Source organism: Gymnoscopelus braueri (genome assembly GCF_963280865.1).
Source record: "Gymnoscopelus braueri genome assembly, chromosome: 10".
Taxonomy (NCBI): Eukaryota; Metazoa; Chordata; class Actinopteri; order Myctophiformes; family Myctophidae; genus Gymnoscopelus; species Gymnoscopelus braueri.
In genome coordinates this window covers 22875979-22898526 of record NC_137611.1, presented here as the reverse complement: position 1 = coordinate 22898526, position 22548 = coordinate 22875979, and the positions used below count along the sequence as shown (strand labels likewise).

At 38.0% G+C, this 22548-nt stretch overlaps 1 protein-coding gene and 1 pseudogene across 3 annotated transcripts; both read left to right on the top strand.

Moving 5' to 3' along the window:
* Positions 1–1603: 1603 nt before the first annotated feature.
* On the top strand, positions 1604–9581 carry pold3 (polymerase (DNA-directed), delta 3, accessory subunit). 2 transcript variants are annotated; one of them, XM_080440849.1, is made up of 12 exons: positions 1604–1728; positions 2026–2081; positions 3304–3403; positions 3543–3582; positions 4020–4152; positions 4715–4970; positions 6289–6361; positions 7135–7279; positions 7630–7745; positions 7979–8070; positions 8232–8310; positions 8622–9581. In XM_080440849.1, the coding sequence occupies exons 1-12, from the start codon at positions 1672–1674 to the stop codon at positions 8828–8830; spliced, it is 1356 nt and encodes a 451-aa protein (XP_080296975.1). In that variant the 5' UTR covers positions 1604–1671; the 3' UTR covers positions 8831–9581. The 2 variants fall into 2 exon arrangements, with proteins under 2 accessions (XP_080296975.1, XP_080296974.1); XM_080440848.1 differs by having other exon boundaries at positions 8229–8310.
* Positions 9582–10376: 795 nt separating this feature from the next.
* Positions 10377–19362, top strand: LOC308093457 (sodium- and chloride-dependent GABA transporter 3-like; annotated as a pseudogene). The gene is made up of 15 exons: positions 10377–10535; positions 10712–10846; positions 11145–11296; positions 11749–11831; positions 12041–12110; positions 14111–14173; positions 14336–14470; positions 15238–15341; positions 15583–15707; positions 15855–15968; positions 16238–16312; positions 16861–16963; positions 17962–18062; positions 19019–19086; positions 19231–19362. The product of its transcript is annotated as a sodium- and chloride-dependent GABA transporter 3-like (transcript).
* Positions 19363–22548: the final 3186 nt, after the last annotated feature.

Genomic DNA, 22548 nt, shown 5'->3' with positions numbered 1-22548 from the left:
TATTTTTATACCCAACCAAAACCAATTCCTTTATCTATCTATAAACTTAATAAACAGTAAACAACTTACATGTATTATGGCAGGACCTACACACACCAACTATCAATGGTGGAAGAAGTATTCTGATTTTATTTTCAGTAAAAGTAGCAATACTTTTAACTGAGTAAAAGTACAGAATGTTGGCATCATAATATACTTGCAGTAGCCTAGTAATTATTATGAATGGTCCATTTCACATTTTTTTTCTTTTAATGCTTGAAAATAGCCGTACTAAACATTTTGGATTAGAGGTTGATGTAAAATTATGTTTTGTAATAATAATCTAAATCTGCAAAGTAACTACCAGTACTAACAAAGTGTGTCAAATCATTTTGTGGAGTAAAAAGTTCAATATTTGCTTCTGCGATGTAGTGGAGTAGAATTATAAAGTATTGCAAAATGGAAATAGCCTACTCAAAGTAAAGTAAAAGTACCTCAAAAGTTTAGCCTGCTTGAGTGCAATACTTTAGTAAATGTACTTAATTACCATTGTTGCCACATTTACACAGGCACAGTGCACGCCACTTTATATTATGATTGTACATAAACATAGCTGATACTTGGTTTCTCTCTCAAGATTGAATGAAATGTGTGACCCACCTGAAAATGTATTTTCTTTTCATTAAAGTGCTATGGAGACGGGGAGACCAGCTGTTACTGAACAAACACTAAATATTTCTAGCAGAATTAGCCTTGGATCAAACCTATCATAGATGTATTTTATCGTCTGACCTTTACTTCATAGATATGCAAATGTCAAAATCTATAAAATACATCTATGATAGTCTTGATCAAGGCTACTATATCAGAGTATAGACCTTTAACCAGTGGTGGGAAAAGTACATATTTTTTTAACTTATGTAAAAGTATCAATACTGCAATGTAGAAATGCTCTGTTACAAGTAGAAGTCCGGAATTCAACATTTACTTTAAAAAGTTTTTAAAAAAAGTAAAAGTAAAAGTACAAAAGTACCAGTATCAAAATGTACTTGAAGTACCAAAAGTAGAAAGTACTCATTATGCAGAATGTCCCATTTCACTCACAAGTTTTCAAATGTATAAAATGTATAAAAAATTCTTTTGAAAATAGCAGATCTACAAGCTCACAATGCCTCGTGATGCATTTTGAGCTTGTAGATCGGCTATTTTCAAATGGTCAAAATGTAGGGCTGAATGTGGTTAATGTATGTTTTGTAATAGTAATCAAAATCTACAAAGCAATTAACTATTACGTTTTGAAATAATTGTAGTGGAGTAAAAGTACAACATTTGCCTCTGAGATGTAGTGGAGTAGGAAAAAAAATTATTGGAAATTGGAAATACTCCAGTAAAGTAAAACGTACCTCAACATTGTACTTAAGTAGTAGCCTACCTTGTTACTTTACACCGCTGTTACTATCAGAATATAGGTCTACCTTCGGTTTAACTTCTTAACAATAAACGTTTAAACCAAACCAGGCAACCTTTAACGCTGTCTGTTGTCCTGTTTCTTACCGCTAGATGGCAGCAGTGCCCCACAAATGGATGTCGGAAACAGAGGAGCACACGTGAGCTTAGACCGGAAGTAAATAAAGCGCTTCACTGTATTCCCGCGCTGAGGCAACATTTTCCTCCTGTCAACAAGGAAACACAATGGACGAACTTTATTTAGATAATATCGATGAGTTTGTGAACGATCACAACAAGATAGTAAGTGGAATCCGACACACGCCCTCATTTTGCTGCTAATTTATAGACAAGCTATTGTTTATTACATGTTATCATTGATTTACTGACGCTGCTCACTGGGGTAGCCGTGCTAAGTAACGTCAACATTTCAGCTTTAACGATGGCTACTTTACTCAAGAAACTGAACTCTAACAGCCTCTCGTTTATGTTGCATTGTGCCATATAATTTACAGTGATTTGGCTGATTCTCTGTGTTTATAAGCTAACTTGGTGTAATCCAGCTAACTAACAGTAGCTCATGCTGTATGGACCTAACAGGTGACCTACAAATGGCTGAGTCTCACTCTCGGGGTCCATGTCAACACAGCAAAACAGTGAGTGATATCCTGACCTACATGCTGTGTGAATGTGAATACCACAGATTAATGCTTAAACAAATAACTAAGCAATGTGTTTATACTGACCAGAATCACTTTGACTGCAAGTTATACATATTCTCTAATACCCGACAACACCCATTGCCTTAAAGGCACAGTGCAAAATACTGAAGACACATGCAGTGAGTGTGATTTGACTTTAATGATCCACATAAACCCCCATAACTCTTGAGTGTACAAATGGGTCCGGGTCCAATTGGTTACACTTGTGCACTCTCAGAGTTACAGACCTTTTTTTAAGGGTCCATTTGAAACCCTCTCAAGGAACCCTGAGGGTCCCTGGACCCCACTTTGAGAACCACTCACTGACAGACAATGTAGACCACAGTTAGGGCTGTCACTGTTACAAAATATAAGTTGACGATTAATTGTACAAATATACAAATAATAGCTATTAATGATTTACCGTAATTGTGTTTTTGGCATTGAACATTGGAACATATGAATACAAATGTAATTTCCTGTTTGCCTTTTAGGTTTTGTACTCAAAATGCACAGGGCAGATATGTCAAATAACTTAAATATACAAAGAAATTACTGACATAATTTTATACTTTCAAAACAATTTAAAAAGAGCAAAAATAGGCAATTTTTTAACATGGAAACGATTATGCAAAAAGAATTGCAATTATCTTAAATAATTGCGATTATGTAATAATTATGACAGGCCTAACCACGGCACAGACCTTGTCAGTGGAATTGCTTTGCTAGGGAACAGCTTCGGTCCAAGTTTAGGAAATAAACTTGGACCAATTAAATTGTATATGATGTTCAAGTTTGAAAAGGTCCACATGATTATATAATAACATCTGCAAATTATACTGATACTGCAGAATGTATCTCACCACCTATGGAGTAAACATCATTAACTTTAAACAAATTACTATTGTATTTACCTCAGCTAGTTCTGACTCCGCATTGTGATTGGCTGAAAGGGTTTGTGCCAATATCTCATCAGCACTTCCTTGTCTGAACACGCATACACTTTACTGACCTTTTTCTAATTCAGAAATTAACTTGCTGATAACCTAGTGACCACACCACCACCAGTTTACCTTGCTTTCTAATCATGAATATGAATAATAAACTGTGGTATATTATCACAGTCATATGTCTATTGTCTTAATATTCCAGAATAAATGCTTTGTATTCATTCCAGAATGCTTTACCATTACCTGGATCACAAGAGAAAAGAAAGCTCAGAACCACTTCATGCTACATATCTTGTGTCCGGAAAATTGGTTGAAAATGGCCTTACGGTAAGGAACGGCGAAAAGGAACTCCTGATGATTCCCTCTGATCGATTTTCGGTTTTCATCCTGCTTTGACATGTCAGTGATCCAACCTCAACTCTGATCATATTTTGTCTCATGCTTGCTGTTTGTCTTTGTTTGTCAGTGTCACAAGGTGTCAGTGGTGCGAGAAGACCAGCTGGAAGGTGAGTTAAGGATACTCCTAAGTGGCCGTGTCATGTTTTGATACAGTGGTTTGAAATAGTTTGAAATTGAATTGTTTTCAGTTTTGTCTCTTAGATTTTTGTTTTGTTTTGTTTAGACAGATGCTAGTTCATTGTTTTCCTGGTATCCTAGTTTCTTGAGGCACTACACTGTCTCTCTGCATTCTATGTATGTGATTATTTACCTTTCTATGTATGTGATTATTTACCTTGCTTTTTGTAAATCGTTCTGGACGCCTACATTGTAAAATGTTCTATTTATACATACAGTATTCCTGAAATCCCTAAATTATGGTCATTATTTTTCCTTGCTATGTTGCCACCTTACTACTGCTGAGTAACTGTTGAGGAAGGAAACACTGTACATTGATGTGATGTACATCTTCTGGTCCCAGACTTACAAATGTCATCTTTTGCAGACGTGAAGTCCAAGATGAGCGTTACTGTTAGTGTCCATGTGTACAGTGTCCAGAAAGCTGTCCTGAAGGACAGTGGTCCTCTGTACAGTGTTGACTATGACGCTGTGAAAGACAATATGAAGAACTGCAGCAAGTATGTCTATATTCTGTCTGGCAGAAACCTTGTAGCCCCATATTTACTCCTTTTGTGTTTTTTCATAAATTAATGCCCTATTTTATCACTAAAGTAGAGAAAATAGTCGACCTACTGTATGAGCTCACAATGCATTGTAATGTTGTGAGCTTGTAGATCTATTTTCCTCTTTTTTTTTTTAGAATTTCTAAGTTTTTACAATTTCCCCCAATAATAACACGCCCAAAATAATGATGCCAGTGGTTAAGTCTGTCTGGATTTTATAAATGTTTTAACAAATCAAAAGTAGTAACAAGAGCTTGTGACTAGAATAATACTGTAACTTCATTGGAATATAGTTTTTTTTTCCATTTCCTGAAAAGTTAATGAAAATTAAAAGAAAGTACATTGTATAGAAGCGACGATATGCTTTAGTGCATACAGTACAGTGTTTGCTGATGCTGAATAGGAATGCAAATAGTGATTAAAAAATATTGCAGATGTTGTCTTTTTTAAATGAATTATATTGTATGACGAGTAAAACCCTATTTGGTGAATTATTTGACACTGTATCTGTTTCCAGATACAGTGCTATCCAGTGTGCCAGTGCGGTGCCCATGTCTAGAGCAGAGGTGCAGCAGGCTCAGGATGTGATGCAGGCTCCTACAACAGAGCCTCAACGTGTCAAACCCACTGTGAATGGCCATGCTAGCTTGACCTCCAAACCTACAACAAAGCCCCCTAAAGGCATCATGGGAATGTTTGCCAGTAAGCCCGCCTCCAAGAAGCAGGAAGCTGGCAAAGAGATCAAGCCAGAGCCCAAAGAAGAGGCACCTGTGGTATGTTTTCATTAGTGATGGGCATTCTGGGAGCTGGATTCTTTGACTCAGCTGACCTGTAAGAGCAAACTCATTTGGCTTGGAAAATTAGGAATATCTCATTTACTAAGTTTGTGCGCATACCACTTAGAACATGTTAGAACAATTGTTACACAATTTGTAACACATACTTGTTTTCTAGGCGATCGGTCAGACGGTCCTCAGGTTATGCGCAAGACAGTGTCTCACACACACACAGAACAAAAAGGGATGCATGCACATCTCCATAAAAATGTGCAGGTGCTGGACTCAAAAATACACACCATAGAAAGAAAAGGAAGTCTGCACACTGTTGACGCTCCAGCGACCACAATTTTATTTAAGGCTCACAGCACACAACGTTTCGACCCCTTCGGGTCTTCATCAGGTATGAGGAGTGCAGACATAGGCAGGTTAAAATAGGGAGCAAACAATCAAGTCCCAGCTGTGTCGGGGATAATGGACACACCCCCCCCCCCCCCCATCTTAAGGGGACAGGCTACAAACAGTTAGCCTGGTAAACCCTCCCTCCGGAAATCTCATAAATAGAAATGAGATTTCCGGAGGGAGGGTTTACCAGGCTAACAAACAGTATAATGAGTAGAGAAACAGAAAATCAGTTCATTTTTAGAAAAAACAGTTCATTTTTAGAAAAATAGAAATTCATTTAATTCTTAGAAAAATAGAAATTCAATTCATCTTTTAGAAAAATAGAAATCCAATTAATCTTTAGAAAAATAGAAATATAGAGATTCATTCATTCTAATTCATTTTTAGAAAAATAGAAATTCAATACATCTTTAGAAAAATCGAAATTCATTCATTTGTGTGACATAATGTAATGACATAATGCAACACAATACAGTTTTAAGAGGCAAAAAAGCCAATGGACTAATTATAGGCAGTACATGGGTGTTTTTGGGATCCCAAAAAAGACACATTAGGAATAGAGCAATAGTTTAGCAGCTCCAAATAGACATCACTCAAGGCCTAGATGCACAGATCAAATAAGTGAACGAGTACACAAATATGGTACCATAGGGAAGGCATAGACAAAAAGACAGTATGATAAAGAGAACGTATGTGTCACACACACACACACACACACACACACACACACACACACACATATATTCCATGCATCTATAGATATAGATGTAGCAGAGCCTGTCATAAGGGCTGAAGTGTTTGTGTGGGTTTGTGTTTGAATGTAGGAGTATTTGGAAATCACAGTTTCATTGATTAATTTGATCCTTTGTTATGAAGAATTCAATGAAATACTTTCACTTATGTATTCTAGGTTGAGGCCCCCAAAAGCAAACCAGCGGGAAAGACCAATCCTATGAGCAACTTCTTTGGGAACCAAGCAGCAAGTGAGTGTTTCAAAGCTGCAGTCCTTCACACCAACCTGACCTCACTGCCTTTAACCCAAGACCTGGAACGCATCTGTGTCACTTTAGATTTCTTTGGCTATTCAAAAATAGCAGATATACAAGCTCATAGCGCGGCACCGAGTGCCGTGCTATGAGCTTGTAGATCTGCTATTTTTGAAAAATCGTTAAAAACATTTTTTTTCAAGAATCTGCTAGGATTTAGAAAACATTTTAAGAATCAAACTCAGGCCTTAATGGGTTAAGGGTCGTCCACACCAAGAAAGATAACAATAAGTGAATATCATTTTTTTGTTGTTTTAACTCAAATGGATGGTGGAGTCCACACCACAACTACTGTATAACGGAACGACCAATGTCATTTGGCTCAGATTTGATGAACAATAGAAACGCTTACACTGGTGTTGTGTTCAAAACATTTATAGAACGTTATCTTTGATCAGTGTGGATGCTCACATCAGTACGGTATTGTTATATAGTTCTCTTTGTAGTTATCATTGTTGGGCTGGATGGCCCTTTACTCTCAACCTGCACTAAGGTGCTTTAGTCGTACAAAATTAAAAGTCAGTATTTGGCACTCTTTTTTTTTTTACATAGATGTTTATTTGCCTTTCTGCATCAGTGAAATCTTACCAAATAAACCAAAAAAATAAATAAAAACGATGTCACTTGGTTTAACTTGAATGTGTCAGGTAAACACGGAATTCAAAGTATTTTGAATGTTTCCTAAATAAACGTGTGTCCTGGCCCGCCAGAGAGACCTGAGAAGATTGAGAAGAAGGAAGAGGAGGTCCAGCCACTGTCTTCAGAGGAGCCGAGACCTTCAGCATCACGGCCCGAGGACAAACAGATCGATGTACCACAGGAACAAGCCAAGGACACCAAGAAAGATATTAGGAGGTGTGTGTGTGTGTGTGTGTGTGTGTGTGTGTGTGTGTGTGTGTGTGTGTGTGTGTGTGTGTGTGTGTGTGTGTGTGTGTGTGTGTGTGTGTGTGTGTGTGTGTGTGTGTGTGTGTGTGTGTGTGTGTGTGTGTGTGTGTGTGTGTGTGTGTGTGTGTGTGTGTGTGTGTGAGAGAGAGAGAGAAAGGGAGTTTGTATCCCATGTGTCTGAGTATTAAGTTATGAAGCACTATACGGATAAATCGTTAGTGCTTCCATATACAATTTTTAGGTCAGTGAAATATTTTGCTCAAATATGGGTAAATTAACACTTAAGTGTTATTTTTATTCCTTATTTTGATCCTCTGAAGTAAAACCAAACGCATACAGGAATCTGACAGTGAAGAAGAAAAAATGGATAAGAAGAAACGACGCAGGATTAAAAGGCCTGTGTCAGAGAGTAGTGACGATGATGAGGAGGAGGAAGGTGAGTTTTCTGGATCCATTGTCCTTTAAATCCCCCAGACGGTCGGCATGTTCAAACTAAACCCAACCTGGCCTCTCTATTTTGGGCATGTCATTATAGGCGAAAATTGACAAAAAATATTACAAATGGCAAAAATAGCCAATCTGCTATTTTCGCTATTTGTCATACGACGAAGTATATAGGGCCTAAGTGGTTAACAAATGTTAAATAATGGTAACTGTTTGCTTCCCCAGTGATTCCAGATTCTCCACAGCCACAGAAAAGGAGAGAGCCATCACCATGTCCTGAAAAGGACGTGAAGGAGGAGTCACTTTCACATGCAAATGTAAGCAGACTAACTGTTGTGACCATGTTCTGGCAGAAACTATTTTGCTCTTGCATCATTCTGGAATATGGTTAATGACAGCATGTAGATTTACTTAGTGTTGTGATATTTTACCAAAATGTCTCTCCCTCAGCATGTTTATCTGTGTATTTCCACAGCAGCAGCATTCCGATGGGAAAAGGAGGAAGAGGAGGCGAGTCATGAAATCTCGTATGTTTCTGGATGAAGATGGGTGCATGGGTAGGTGCATCAGCCTCCATTAAAGTAACACACAACTTCGATATTTAATATACCAGTTATCTCAAATTCAAAACGGCATATCTCTACTACAAATTGTTCCTGTGACTGCAGCCATGAAATACAGTAAAGAACAAGCCTAAAGGAATTAAATTCACGTACTGCACAAATAAAAGATATTTAACAGATGTTAACAAGGGAATAACACCAGGGTTCATAGGTCATACATGCTTATGTTTTTGTTGATAAAAGTATCGAAACAGGTAAAAGTTTGGCGCTGAATATTGAATCCAGATGTGTTCTGCTGCCCATAGTAACAGAGAAAGGCTACGAGAGTGAGTCGTACTCTGAGACTGAAGAGGAGGCTCCTTCCAGCAAAGTGGCATCAAAGCATCCCGTCCAGGCTAAACTACCAACAAGCAAGAAAGACGATGACAAGAAAAAGAAAGAAAAGAAAAGTGCTGCGAACGCAAGCAAAGGAACTAAGCAAGCTTCAATTATGGGATTCTTCCAAAAGAAATGATGGAAGATGGAGGGAGTTCTTTATCTGGATGGAGGAATAACAAATATTAAAACTTACTTTTACTTAGAAAATTGCTGATCTACAAGCTCACAATGTGTTGTACTGCAATGCGTTGTGAGCTTTTAGATCAGCTATTCTTAATGCAGAACACCTGCACGCAACTAAGTATAACTCAGGCTTAGGGGACTTCAGGGTCTTTTGTGTAGCCTGGCTCTGTTGGTAAACATCACTTTGGTTAAACATACAACATCATACAATAAATATAGCAAGAGGATGCAACACCTTTGGTTGCTTCCTTCGATGGGCGTCAAGGAAAACTCACAGATCCACACATTTTCTGTATGGCTTGAATACACTTGTTTGTTTGTTGAGTGACCTTAGTAATAACCTTTTGGTCTTGGACACCAGTTTGAATATCAACAGTATCATTTGAATACATGGTGGTTGAGTAAAAAAAGAGGTTTCTGACCGGCTATTTGTCTCCTAATGGCACTGCAAGGTATTGTTTTAGCCTAATGAATCACTGTTTGTCATGTCAATACCAATGCCAATGATGTATTGGCATGTTCAATGCTTATTCAAAAGATGGTTGTATGGAAAGTAGCACTAAAACTCCTTAACAATACCTCGAGGCATAAAGGATGTGATGTGCTGCTTCAGTGAGTTTAGGTCTTGAGTCTTGTATCTGCACATCTTTGTCTTTTTGTGAAAACAATGCTCAGATGAAATGTATTAAAGTTGTTCTTTTCTAAAAAAAAGATATAGTTTTTTTGTGTTTTCTATAGCAAATGTCAGTTTTAGTTTATTTTTCTTACTTCTAACTTATTCTACGATTTCCATAGACCCTTACACGGCTAGACATGTGAATTACTGACAATGAACAGAATGCCTTTGTGATGTGGTAGGACCTCATTAATAATGTACAATTTAATTGTCATACTTAATGTGTGACCAGATAACTGAAACTAATGGCTTTTCTAACCTCAGTTTAAATAATCTATCAATTAGAGGTGTGGAGAATTATACATGTAGCAAATGTGAGGGGCAGCAACAGTGGCATGCAAAAACCCTAAAGTTGTATGGCATGCAGGTCAACAAATCACCCGTAGACATTTTATTTAGGATTTAGTCTATAACCAACAGTATTATTACTTATTTGTACCTATTTATTTGCATGTAAAATAAATAGAAAATACTTAACCTGTGTTAGACGTTATTCCTGTTAGTCAAACGGCCACAGCATATATTACTTGTACTGCAGCCTGAGGGGCCCACTTGAGAATTAATCTATATTTAAATATATTTTATGTATTTAAATATTTATATTTAAGTAAATTCTAGATGGGCCTGTTGGTGACTCAGAGGCCCCAGGATCTAATGGTAGTAGTGAAGGGGGGGATACTGGTACTACAGGCTTTTTCTGTTCACTTCAGGAAGTGACAGTTTGTTTGTCAATGTGCAACAATTCCAATAAAAAGGAACTCACCTGCATTCTGGAATCACAAGCAACATAGGTGTTGTACTACGAGAGACATATTTGGAAGAGATGAGTAGAGAAAGAAGGCGAGAGAAAAAGGAAACAATTATTGACGGCAGAGGACTGTGGGCGAGTAAAACAGAGTATCTTCTGGTCGTTGCAGGAAATGTGGTTGGACTGGGAAATGTGTGGCGATTCCCATACCTTGTTGTTACAAGAATGGTGTAGGTGAATATTATTGAAAGATATTAGGTTCTTTAATAGATAATCGTTGTGGGTATAGCCTAATAATTATCATGAGTTGTGAGTATTAGATCCATGGGATTTTTCTTTTGAATGATTATTATGTATTTAGATGGTTTTGGAAATGTATGTCTAGAGTATGCGTGCCATTTTCTACATAGGAGCCTTTCTGTTGCCATACGGTCTGTTAGCCGTGGTGTATGGGATACCTCTCTTCCTGCTGGAGAATGTGATTGGTCAGTACACCCAGGAAGGAATGGTCACCTGCTGGACAAAGATTTGCCCATTGGCAAAGGGTGAGAATTTTAAGGCAAAAGACAAAACTTAATTGCATTATACACATGGCACTTAATATCAAGGGAAGTAATGTTTTATTATTATTATTAGAGCCTGAGCACTGCACCAGTGCAAAGCCCTGTTGGAATGCAAGGAATTATTAGGGCCCTTTGAAGTCATGTTATACTGCAGTAATAGCATGGTGGCTACCACGCGTCTGACACCCACTTCATGACTTGAAAACATTCTGCTGATTTGAGCATTTCATTTTATGAAGCAATGTGTATTGAAATGATAACTTTTGAATCTGCACCTTGGGAATTGGATATGGACATCTGCTGATAAAACTTTATGACTTCATCTATATCGTAATCCAGGCCTGGGCTCTCCTCTATCTGATATTCTCCTTCAAATCCCAGCTCCCCTGGGCCAGCTGTGAAAACACCTGGAACACAGGTAAAGTTTACATTGTGGACTTCATTTCAATGAGTGCCGCACCTGTAGCTCTGTGTGTGTGTGTGTGTGTGTGTGTGTGTGTGTGTGTGTGTGTGGGGGTGTGTGTGTGTGTGTGTGTGTGTGTGTGTGTGTGTGTGTGTGTGTGTGTGTGTGTGTGTGTGTGTGTGTGTGTGTGTGTGTGTGTGTGTGTGTGTGTGTGAGAGAGAGAGACCTTTGTGGCTTCCTGTAATTCTTCATCTAGACACTAGATGATGGTAAATGATTCCCACCTTTTGCACATCAGTAATATTTCATTTGAGTATTTTAATGGTTTAGAGTTGTTATTTTGTTTAAATGAAAATAGTTAATTTGTTCTAACAGTTTTAGCATCAGAAAAATAGTCTATGTCTCTTTCCCATGAATACTTTGATTACGTAATTTCATTCATTTTGTCTAATAATCCATACAGCTGACTGTGGATGATCAGATTTGGCATTCCCAGTCTCCAAACCTGACAACAAACTCAACCTTGTTAACCAATGCCACCTCTGCTGCTAGTGAATTTTGGGAGTAAGTCTCCTGTATTTGCTATCACACAAATTCAACTTTGCATAAGTACTTTTTTGTAAACATGTTTTAATGTTTAATAGAACAAGAGAGTTACAGAACCAAAACACATAATCCATTACAATTTGCGTCATAATCATCATTACATTTCTCTATATACTAAGCTGAGTAAGCTCACATTTGGTCTCCCTTTAAATTCCTCCTTACATCAGACATCGAGTGTTGTCCATCTCTGGAGGTATTGGGGAGCTGGGCAGCATCAGATGGGATTTGACCCTAATAGTCAGGGCTGTTAAGTCCATTTTTATGTTACAATCGTTCACTTTGTGATACAAGCGCCAAATGTGGCATGAACAATGCCTAGGACCTACTTTTGCAGAAAAGCCCGTTAGCCACGCAAAAATATCCAATATGGCTGCCATTTTCCAAAATGGCTGCTGGCGAAAGACATTTTATGTGTATTTTGACCTGGATTGTGATTGAATTTTGATTATTTTGGTATCAACATATAGTTTTGACTCCCCTGCCCCCTCCCCCCGTTAGCCACGTGAAAAAAAAAACAATATGGCTGCCATTTTCCAAAATGGCTTCAGGCAAAAGGCATTTTATGTGTATTTTGATCTGGATTGTGATTGGATTATCCAATTTTGATTATTTTGGCATCAGAATATAGTTTTGACTCCCCCCCGCCCCTCCCCCGTTAGCCACGCAAAAAAATATATATATGGCTGCCACTTTCCAAAATGGCTGCTGGGGAAAGACATTTTATGTGTATTTTGACCTGGATTGTGATTGGATTTAGATTATTTTGGTATCAACATATGAGTTTTTACCCCCCCCCCCCTGGATCACAAATGGTTCTAATCGTCACATTTGCTGGCACTCAGCTGTGTGCACTGAAGGCCAAAGCGGTAGCACTGCATCTACCACGACATTCAGTCTTGCACCGGCATTTTGTCAGTTGTTCACAAATCTGGGCAATTGGTAGAGTGTCCTCCACGCTACTTGCCAAATATCATCTTCTGCTCGCCATCCCCAGCTGGCAGGGCTCTCTGTATGCATTTGACATACAGTTGCCTGGCTTCAGACACGGGCAACTTGATAAGTGGCATGCTTCACATGATGTGCAAGAGATGCCCTTGTAGGTGGAATGGCATCATAGGACCTCTGCTTCCATGCAAACAGGTAAAATATTGCATCATCAACCCCATCAGCAGTGCTGTTCTTGTCATGCACTGTTACTGTTGGGTATTGACTGAGCTTCTGGAAGACATGAGACACTTCAGGCCACTTGCCGGGTTTGCCATGCTGTCTTTTTGCCTTTTCCCACGAAAGGCTAACATGACATCACATCCAGTGAAAGCGTGAAAGAAAAGGATGCCAATATGATTTTTTTTTTTTTATATGAGATTCTTCAGGGCCTAGATTCTTCACTAAATCGTGAACTGGTAACCAACAACAATACAGTACAGTACAGTACAGTGCTGTTCAATAACAATACAGTACAGTACAGTACAGTACAGTACAGTACAGTACAGTACAGTACAGTACAGTACAGTACAGTACAGTACAGTACAGTACAGTACTGTGCTGTGCTGTACAATAGCAATACAGCACAGTACAGTAGAGTACAGCAAAGTACAGTACAGTACAGTACAGTACAGTACAGTACAGTACAGTACAGTACAGTACAGTACAGTACAGTACAGTACAGTACAGTACAGTACTGTGCTGTACAATAGCAATACAGCACAGTACAGTACAGTACAGTACTGTACAATAGCAATACAGCACAGTACAGTACAGTACAGCACAGCACAGCACAGCACAGCACAGCACAGCACAGTACAGTACAGTACAGTACAGTACAGTACTGTGGGGCGGGGGGTAGTCAAAACTTTGGCATTCTGATGCCAAAATAATTTCAATCCAGGTAAAAGAAACACATAAAATGTCTTTCACTGGCAGCCATTTTGGAAAATGGCAGCTATATTGGGGTTTATTTGGGTGGCTAACGGGGGGAAGGGGTGCGGGGAAGTCAAAACTATATTCTGATGCCAAAATAATCCAAATTGGATTATCCAATCACAATCCAGGTCAAAAACCACATAGCATGTCTTTCGCCGGCAGCCATTTTGGAAAATGGCAGCCATATTGTTTCTTTTTGCTTGGCTAACGGGCTTTTGGGAAAAAGTAGGTCCAGAAGAAACTTTGTGGAAAATTTGGCGCTTGTATCACAAAGTGAACGATCGGGTCACTAACAGCCCTGGCTACCTGTGTGTCTTCTGGCTTGCTGGGTGTTTTGCTACTTCAGTATCTGGAAGGGTGTCAAATCCTCAGGAAAGGTCCTGTGATAATAATTGATAAGCAAAAACCTGTGCACACACTGCATAGACATACAACACAGAGATGTTAATACATGAAGGCATATTACATAATTATTTTCCATCATAGGTTTCATGGGATAATTCATCTCATATATTGTTCTCTCAATTTGTTCTGTTTAGGTAGTGTATTTCACAGCTACTTTCCCCTATATAATGCTCCTAGTCCTGCTAGTCAGGGGTTTGACGCTTCCTGGAGCTTGGGAAGGGGTTAAGTTCTACCTGTATCCAGACCTGAGCCACGTGTCTGACCCTGAGGTACAGTAACTTTTTTTTACACATTGCCAACATTGTACAATTAGCCTGGCAGTATGTACATACTGTATGCAAAGTACAACTGACATTGTAAATTGTGTCCCCACTCAACCGTTTCCATTTATCTGTAAACATTCAGCGATGTGCATACAAATCTGATTAGTTACACCATACAAACATCCAGAATATGAAATATTAACCAGTATTTATTAACTACAATGAAAGTCACTGCAATATTATATGAAAGTGCCGTGTTTCCATTAAAATACAAATATTTTGTTCAAATCTCTTGTAATCATAGCTCTAGAGCAGTCAATCTCTTTGTTACGCATGAGGCAGAGGAAGACAATTTTCTATCTCTGGGACCCCAATCAACTCTGTAAAATCTGTGAGTGTAATAATGGAATCGGGTCCATTTGGTCCCATTTATACACAGACCCATAACTCCTCAAGGACCCCTGGAGGTCCTCGGACCCCAATTTGAGAACCACTAGAGTGTTTTTTTTTTCAGTAATAGAGGTCTCCCCATCTGCCCTTTAGTAAACAGAACATACATTTTTATATCAGGATAGAAATTGTATCCAATCAGAATATTCATTCTCATCACTTAGAAAATTAAAAAATATCACTTACACCACCTTTAATGGCCAAAATGGTTGTATGTTAGTTACAGAAATGTAACTTGGCAAATACTGTACAAAGTGTGCAATAATATGCAAATATTAACAAGACGACATTTATATTGCTTTGTTCTTGTTTTTCCACTGCAGGTCTGGGTCGAGGCCGGATCTCAAATACTCTTCTCTTATAGTTTGGCTGCTGGAACTCTGATTGTTTTGGGTAGTTATAATGACCTTAACAACAACTGTTACAAGTAAGCATGACTCACTCATTACTTATTTTTATTTGTCCCTACAAAGTTGTCTTCAAAAGTTAAACAGTAAAATAACAATGATTTAAAAAAAATCTAAGTGCATGGCAGAGTCCTCACAAAACTATAAGGACAACCTCAATGTGGACGCTCACCTATGGTATAATTATAGTTATCGTGCTTGGTGTGAACATCCCTTAAAAATAAGTGAAGTGTAATGAATCACTCTCACAATTAATTCTAGGGACTGCTTTTGGCTGTGTCTGCTGAACAGCGGAACCAGTTTTGTTGCTGGATTCGTTGTCTTCTCTGTGCTTGGCTTCATGGCTCTGAAACAGGGGGTTCCTAATGAGATGGTGGCTGATTCAGGTACTGTTTATCTATAACATTACCTGCTTGTATGTTAAAGTAACTGATTTTGCTGTGCAAAGACCAGACCACCATTTTACATGCATTTTAAACCTAATCATTTTGGTGACTCAAACTTTTTTCCTTCTCCTTGTATTCTTAACACAGGACCTGGTCTGGCGTTCATTGCTTACCCTCAGGCAGCAGCCATGATGCCGTTTACCTCAGTTCTGGAACATCTGCTTTTTCCTAATGCTACTTTTATTATGTGTCGACACACATGTAAGGTTAATCATTGCACTGCTCATTGATTATGAATCAGTCCATTACCAATCAGGCACATACTGTAATGCCTGATTTATACTTGGTTATGTGCGTCTACAAGCTCACACCTCGTAAGCTTGTAGATCGGCTATTTTAGGTGCGACACCATGGGCAACTAAGTATAAATCAGCCTTAAAAGCTGAACTGTTCTTTTGTTTCATTTGTTTGGGATCGTGGAGTGCTTGGTCACCTCAGTGAGTGACATGTTCCCTACACTGTTTTGCAAGCCAGGAAGACGGCAGAGCTTTGTCCTCATCATCTGTTCCTTCAGCTTCCTCATACAACTGACCTTGGTTACTGAGGTGAATAGTATACTGACTAATCGGGCGATGCCAGATTTTTGGGTCCGATGCCGATCAGGATTTTGGAGAGACCTAGACCACAGATGTTTTGACTGATATTTTGTCAAAACATCTAATTAATTTGAAAAAATTAAAGATTTGATTATATTTTAGAACATTTAACTTGCATTTAACTATTAATCAAAAAATGTATTTAATGAAATGCAAATACCTTTGATAGATAAAAAAAACATATACTGAATAGCATTTTATTTATCCTTATTCAAACAATTTCTAAGATAAAGAGCAGATAAACATGCTCACAATGCATTGCAATGCAACACATAGTAAGCTTGTACATCTGCTATTTTTTATTATATTTTGAAAACATTTGAAAATGTTTGCCTAATGACTTGAGGATGAAAATTGATACAAAATCGGCTGCATAATTGCAGATACTGATGACATAAAAAAATTCAAATAATGGCCTAAATACTTAATAACATTTGATTACTGTAACTGTTCTTGTGAAAGTGATGTTCAATAGTGAAATGTTTTCTCCTTCATAGGGAGGGATCTATATATTTCTGCTCATTGATTATTATGGTTGCTGTAGAGCTTGCCTGGATGTCATGGCTGCGTTAGAATGTCTGGTGGTGGGCTGGATTTTTGGTAAGCAAAGCTTTTTGATATTTTAAAGAGGTGGTGCCATGGTTTTGCACTTTTTCTGTTTTTCATGTGTCTATGAGGTTGATAGAACTTCATTAAGCCCCCTGGTGGTGTTTTTATGGTGTTTTATATCTTCTCTGACTATTTTGAGTTTCTACCTGGAGGCTGAAACATTGAGGGTCAAACGTGCCAATAGAAAAACAGCCCTTTAGTGACATAGTAAAAATATACCCTCCCCCTCATTATCATAACACAACAGGTGTGGGCATGAGGAGGAGGAGGGACTAGGACAGGTGGGTGGTGCTAAGGTGGTGGAGGAGGTGCTAAGGTGAGAACCAGGTATACTTAATGAACTGGAGGCGTGTCCACATAAAAACATAATTTTAACAATTTCTGTGCACTTTTTTGAAAACAATCTTCCTCCTAGTATAACCATAATACCTGATGATTATGTTTTAGGGGGGGGGGGGGATCACTGAAAATAACGGCACCCCGTCTTTAACTGAGCCACTCAGTTGCAGTCTTGATTTTTGTCTCCGCTATGTTTTTGCCCCTGCCTGTCCACCTGTCCATGTCCATGTCCATGTCTGAATCAGAATCAGAATCAGAATCAGAATCATCTTTATTGTCACATCACAGGTTAACATCTTTTTTGCGTGCACTCCATCATTTGTAGTTTTCGAGAGAAGATAGAGGATAGAAGTTGGATAGAGCAGGTAGGGTCTGTGAGTAGCTAATCTCAGGCACCACTGGACCGATTGGCGTGAAACTTTACACACACACTCCTATAGTAAGCCAAGATAGAAGGTATCTATCTACATTTTTTAAATAGTGGTGCTTCAATAACTCAAATGTGCTGAAGAGAAGGATTGTTTGGAGGGTGTTTATCACAGTGACAAATGTATGACATTAACTACTGTATGTGGTGTTTTACTCAGACATCCGTATGATGAATACACACTTGAGTATTAGAACTGACAGACCATTTTATTTCTCCACAGGGGTTGATCATTTTAATGATATTACTAAGAAAATGACCGGACAACAACCTTGTTCTTTTTTCAACGTGTGCTGGAGGTATTTAATTCCTCTGCTGTCTCTGGTGAGTTGGCCAGGTTTATATCCTGTTCAGATTTAAACCAGAATTATTTGTTGTCCAACAACTCCTCTCCCCCAACAACATTTTCGATGCCAGAAATACCCAGCTCCCAATACCCACACAGCTTTTCATGTCTTGAGTTTAGCTATCATGATATTCTCTTCTTTTTTGGGCGGTGAAACCGCCCCTATAAGTGAGATTTGGAAAAATGTACATTTTCCTGCGCTGTGATCTGGGCCCAGGAAATTTGTACAATTATCCTGCGCTGTGATTGGCCAATCACAGTCTATTCAGGACTGTGATTGGCCAGTGTCACATGACACATGTGCATAGCCCTATATAAGAAACCATAACTTGAAAAAAACCAAAAAAATGTTTTTTTCAAGTTATGGTTTCGTCCATCATAAAGAGTGTTTCAATAAATGTATTTATCCTTTGTACATGATTGGTTGACTCCATTCAGTATTGTGATTAGCTAGCAAGACACCGCCCACTTCACACAGGGTGTGATTTTTTTAAGTTAAATACATTTTGGAATTTTGGAATCCAACACCCTAAGGTGAAAAGTTGCCCATCAACTGTACAACTTGACCAATTTATTGGCTTCCCCTATTCTCACTGTGGCCAATAAATTGGTGAAATTACATTTGTGGAGAGTGCAGCTTTTAGCTTTGTGTGTTGGATTACTGCTCTGGAACTCTTTGGTTAGAAACACAAAATAGAAGAAACCAATGTAAAGAGTACAGACACGACCAATACAAGAATACAGCATGTAGTAACAAAATACACATCTGTTATTATAATTATTATCCATTATGACAAATGAATGCCATGTATCATAAATTACTTTTATAGAATTTCAATTTTGACAGTTGACTCACTTGTTTGATTGACAAACATAATACTTTTAAATAACCTTTCCATACATTTCCAGTGTTCCTTTCTCCTGTATATGTCAGATGGCAACCAGCTCATGATGAACGACTACATTTACCCTGACTGGGCTTATGGACTCGGCTGGGCCATGGTACTCTCATCTGTTATCATGGTGCCCCTGTGGGGAATTGGACAGATTTGTTTTGGGACAGGCTCTTTAAGGTTAAGTGTCACTATTAGAGCCTATCTACTGCCATAAAACCATAGCAACTCTCTATGTTTTTCCCTCAAACAGCGATTGTCCGTCCTTTGTCGCCCCGCAAAATATTCAGCCTGGCAGGAAAGGAAACCAGAAGAACCTGAGACAACACTGGAGTTGACATCAACTATATAGAAGTTTGTTACTGGCACCAGGATCAACTTAGCAACCCAGTTAGAAAAGCAGCATTATAGTCCACAATCACCAAATGAGGCTTGGATTGTGGACAGGGATTTTTTAATATACATATTTTAAAATGCAAAATGAAGACTACTGTTAAAGCATGCAGGTGTGTACAGCAATCTCTTGTTATTTAAAACTAAAATCCAAAATGTCCATGGTCTCTAACTGCAAGAATATCTGATCTACAATAAAGATTGTGGCACATTGGGGTGCAATTGTCTGCTTCAAATAACTAGGGATGTCCGATATTGGCTTCTTCCCCCCGATTTTATGATATTTTCTCGTATATTGCCAATATTATCGGACATCTCTAAAATTAACCTTATTGACCCAATTGATATTGTCAACCAGTCGGTGTCCTAACCGACACCAGGGACTGCATTTTTCAATGGAAGAGTATGGAGACCATCACCAACCACTGCAGCTGTATTAGTTATAATGTATTAATACTCTACCATACAGATTGGTTAAAATTATGTTTTATTCAGTCAGAGCTAATTCCCAGATTGTAGCTTTAAGGTTGCCTAATATGAAAGAAAAAAAAGTTTCTCTGAATTTCAAACAAGTTAACACTGAATACCTACACATTTTGGTGTTGAAATTCTTTGAATTGCTGCCAAAGGCAGTTATACATTTCTCTGATATAAGCTTGGACAGCAGTTCATCCACATCTAGCCTTCCTTCAAAAGCATAGTTCTAGTCTTTGAATACTTTATTAGTTAAAAATGGAAACAGCACGGAAGTACAGTAAAACACTTAGGCTAAAATTATTATTTTTTAAATCCATTGCGGTTCTAACATTGGTCTAACATTTTAGATAATGTGGCAAAATACAAAAGTGGGAAAAGACTTTCACATCTTTGTCCTCCATTTTCATTATTGTGTTATGTACATTTACATGTTATGAACTTTACAAGCGTACTGTACTGTAAGTGTAAATTATATTATTGCTATTATTCACAATGTTATTCAGCACTGAAGCCTGTTCCGTCCATTGACAATAAAACAGCAGCTACACACCACATTCCATGGAACAAAATGAGATTAATTGATCAAAGTGACAGCTGGACCCCGACAAGCTTATATGGTGCCTTAGCCCCCTCCTAAGAGAGACTTAATTTGGTAAGTTGCTGTCATAGCCTGTTAACTTACATGTAAAAAAAAAAAAAAACATTTGCTCATAATCCAAAGCAGAACAAGACAGGAGCAGCTTTTTAAATTCAGATTTGACTTTTTTGGTTTACCCAACAGTAACTAAATATTATTAATCCACCATGCTTGTCATCCATGCATGCCACCAGTGGTGGAAGAAGTAATCACATTTTGTACTTAAGTAAAAGTACCAATACCACAATGTAGAAATACTCTATTACAAATAAAGGTCCAGTATTAAAAATGTACTTGAGTAAAAGTACAAAAGTATTCGCATTAAAATATACTTAAGTACTGAAAGTATAAGTACTCATTTTGCAGAATGTCCCATTTCACAAGTTTCCAAATGTATAAAAATGCTTTGAAAATAACAGATCTACAATCTCACAACGCGTCGCAAAGCGACGCGTTGTGTGCTTGTAGATCGGCTATTTTCAAATAGCCTAAGTTTGCATAGGGCTGAAGTGGTTAATGCATATTTTGTAATAATAATCAAAGTAACTAGTAACTAAAGTTGTCAAATAATTGTAGTGGAGTAAAAAGTATACAATGTTTGCCTCTGAGATGTAGTGGAATAGAAGTACAAATATTGAAATTTGGAAACACTCCAGTAAAGTAAGAATTCCTCAAAAGTGTACTTAAGTACAGTACTTGAGTAAATGTACTTAGTTACTTTACACCACTGCATGCCACCAGCCCTGTGAGCCCAGTGAACACAATGTCTTGGGACGTGTTGCTCATTGACAACAAGGCTAGCCAGACAGCCTACACAGCAGAGCCACACCCATCATCCACTCCCAGAGAAAACACAAGCAGGCCAGTCAAACTGGTATTTGGATGAACTAAGTAAGTAGAAGTAGAAGCAATGGAAAAAGGATATCCCCTGTTTCAGGGAGTGGCCAATCTGTTCTGCCACTTGCGTTTTAGTCTGGCATTACTTCATTCTAACATCTATTCAGTGAGGTCATGCACTATTAATTTTCCTCTAGGAATAAGTTTCATGGCTGAAAACAAGTATTCTTAAGATTGTCCTATAGGCTATAGGACTATACTGTTAAGTATAAGGGGATGTATATCTGTCTTGAAGAATATTCTTCAAGACAGCAGAACAAGAGATTATGATTATATAAACAAACAAATTCACCAAGTGGATCAACACTGATGATTCTATTATATCCACTTCTATGCTGTTATAATAGTGTCCTGTGTTGTATTGTGTAGTGTAATATAATTGTCAGTAAAAATGACATTCGTTCATAATGTGGTCCTACAAATAAGTCTGTTCAAAAGATTCAGATGTGGTGGATCTTAGAAACTAATGCATTTATTCTGATGTTTCTAATTACCTTGGCTTTATTGTTATTACCATTGATCAGTGGCGTAAAGTAACTAAGTACAATTTTGAGGTATTTTTTACTTTCTTCAGTATTTACAATTTTCAATACCCCACACTACATCTCAGAGGAAAAGATTGTACTTTTACTCCACAACAATTTTATGAAAGCTTTAGTTACTAGTTACTTAGTAGATTTTGATTATTTTTACAAAACACACTAACCACCTCAGCCCTATATATTTCGACCATTTGAAAATAGATCTACAAGCTCACAGCTTGTAGATTGGCTATTTTCTAAATGCTTTTTTATACATGAACTTGAGAAATGGGACATTCTGCACAATGACTACTTTTACTTTGGGTACTTTAAGTATATTTGATACCGCTACTTTTAAATACGGGACAAATACTTGTAACAGGGTATCTACGTTGCAGTATTGATACTTTTGCTTAAGTTAAGTAAAACAAAAATAGTAATTTTTCCACCACTGCCATTGATAGGGTAACCGGAAGACTCACCCCAAAACACGCTCACCCCCATTTCTTTCGCGGACCAGCGGTTCTTGTATATTTGTTTTACTGAGGAATCAGGATAAGGTTAGAAATAAGTTTAGGGTTAGGCATAGTTTCACTGAAGTTAAGTTTAGGAATAAGGTTAGGTTTTGGCACCGTTTTACTGAGGT

Coding starts and splice junctions, on each gene's coding strand:
- pold3 (XM_080440848.1), top strand. CDS start 1,672: ATGGACGAACTTTATTTAGATAATATCGATGAGTTTGTGAACGATCAC. Junction 3,583..4,019: donor GCGAGAAGACCAGCTGGAAG/GTGAGTTAAGGA, acceptor CATCTTTTGCAG/ACGTGAAGTCCAAGATGAGC. Junction 7,280..7,629: donor ACCAAGAAAGATATTAGGAG/GTGTGTGTGTGT, acceptor GATCCTCTGAAG/TAAAACCAAACGCATACAGG.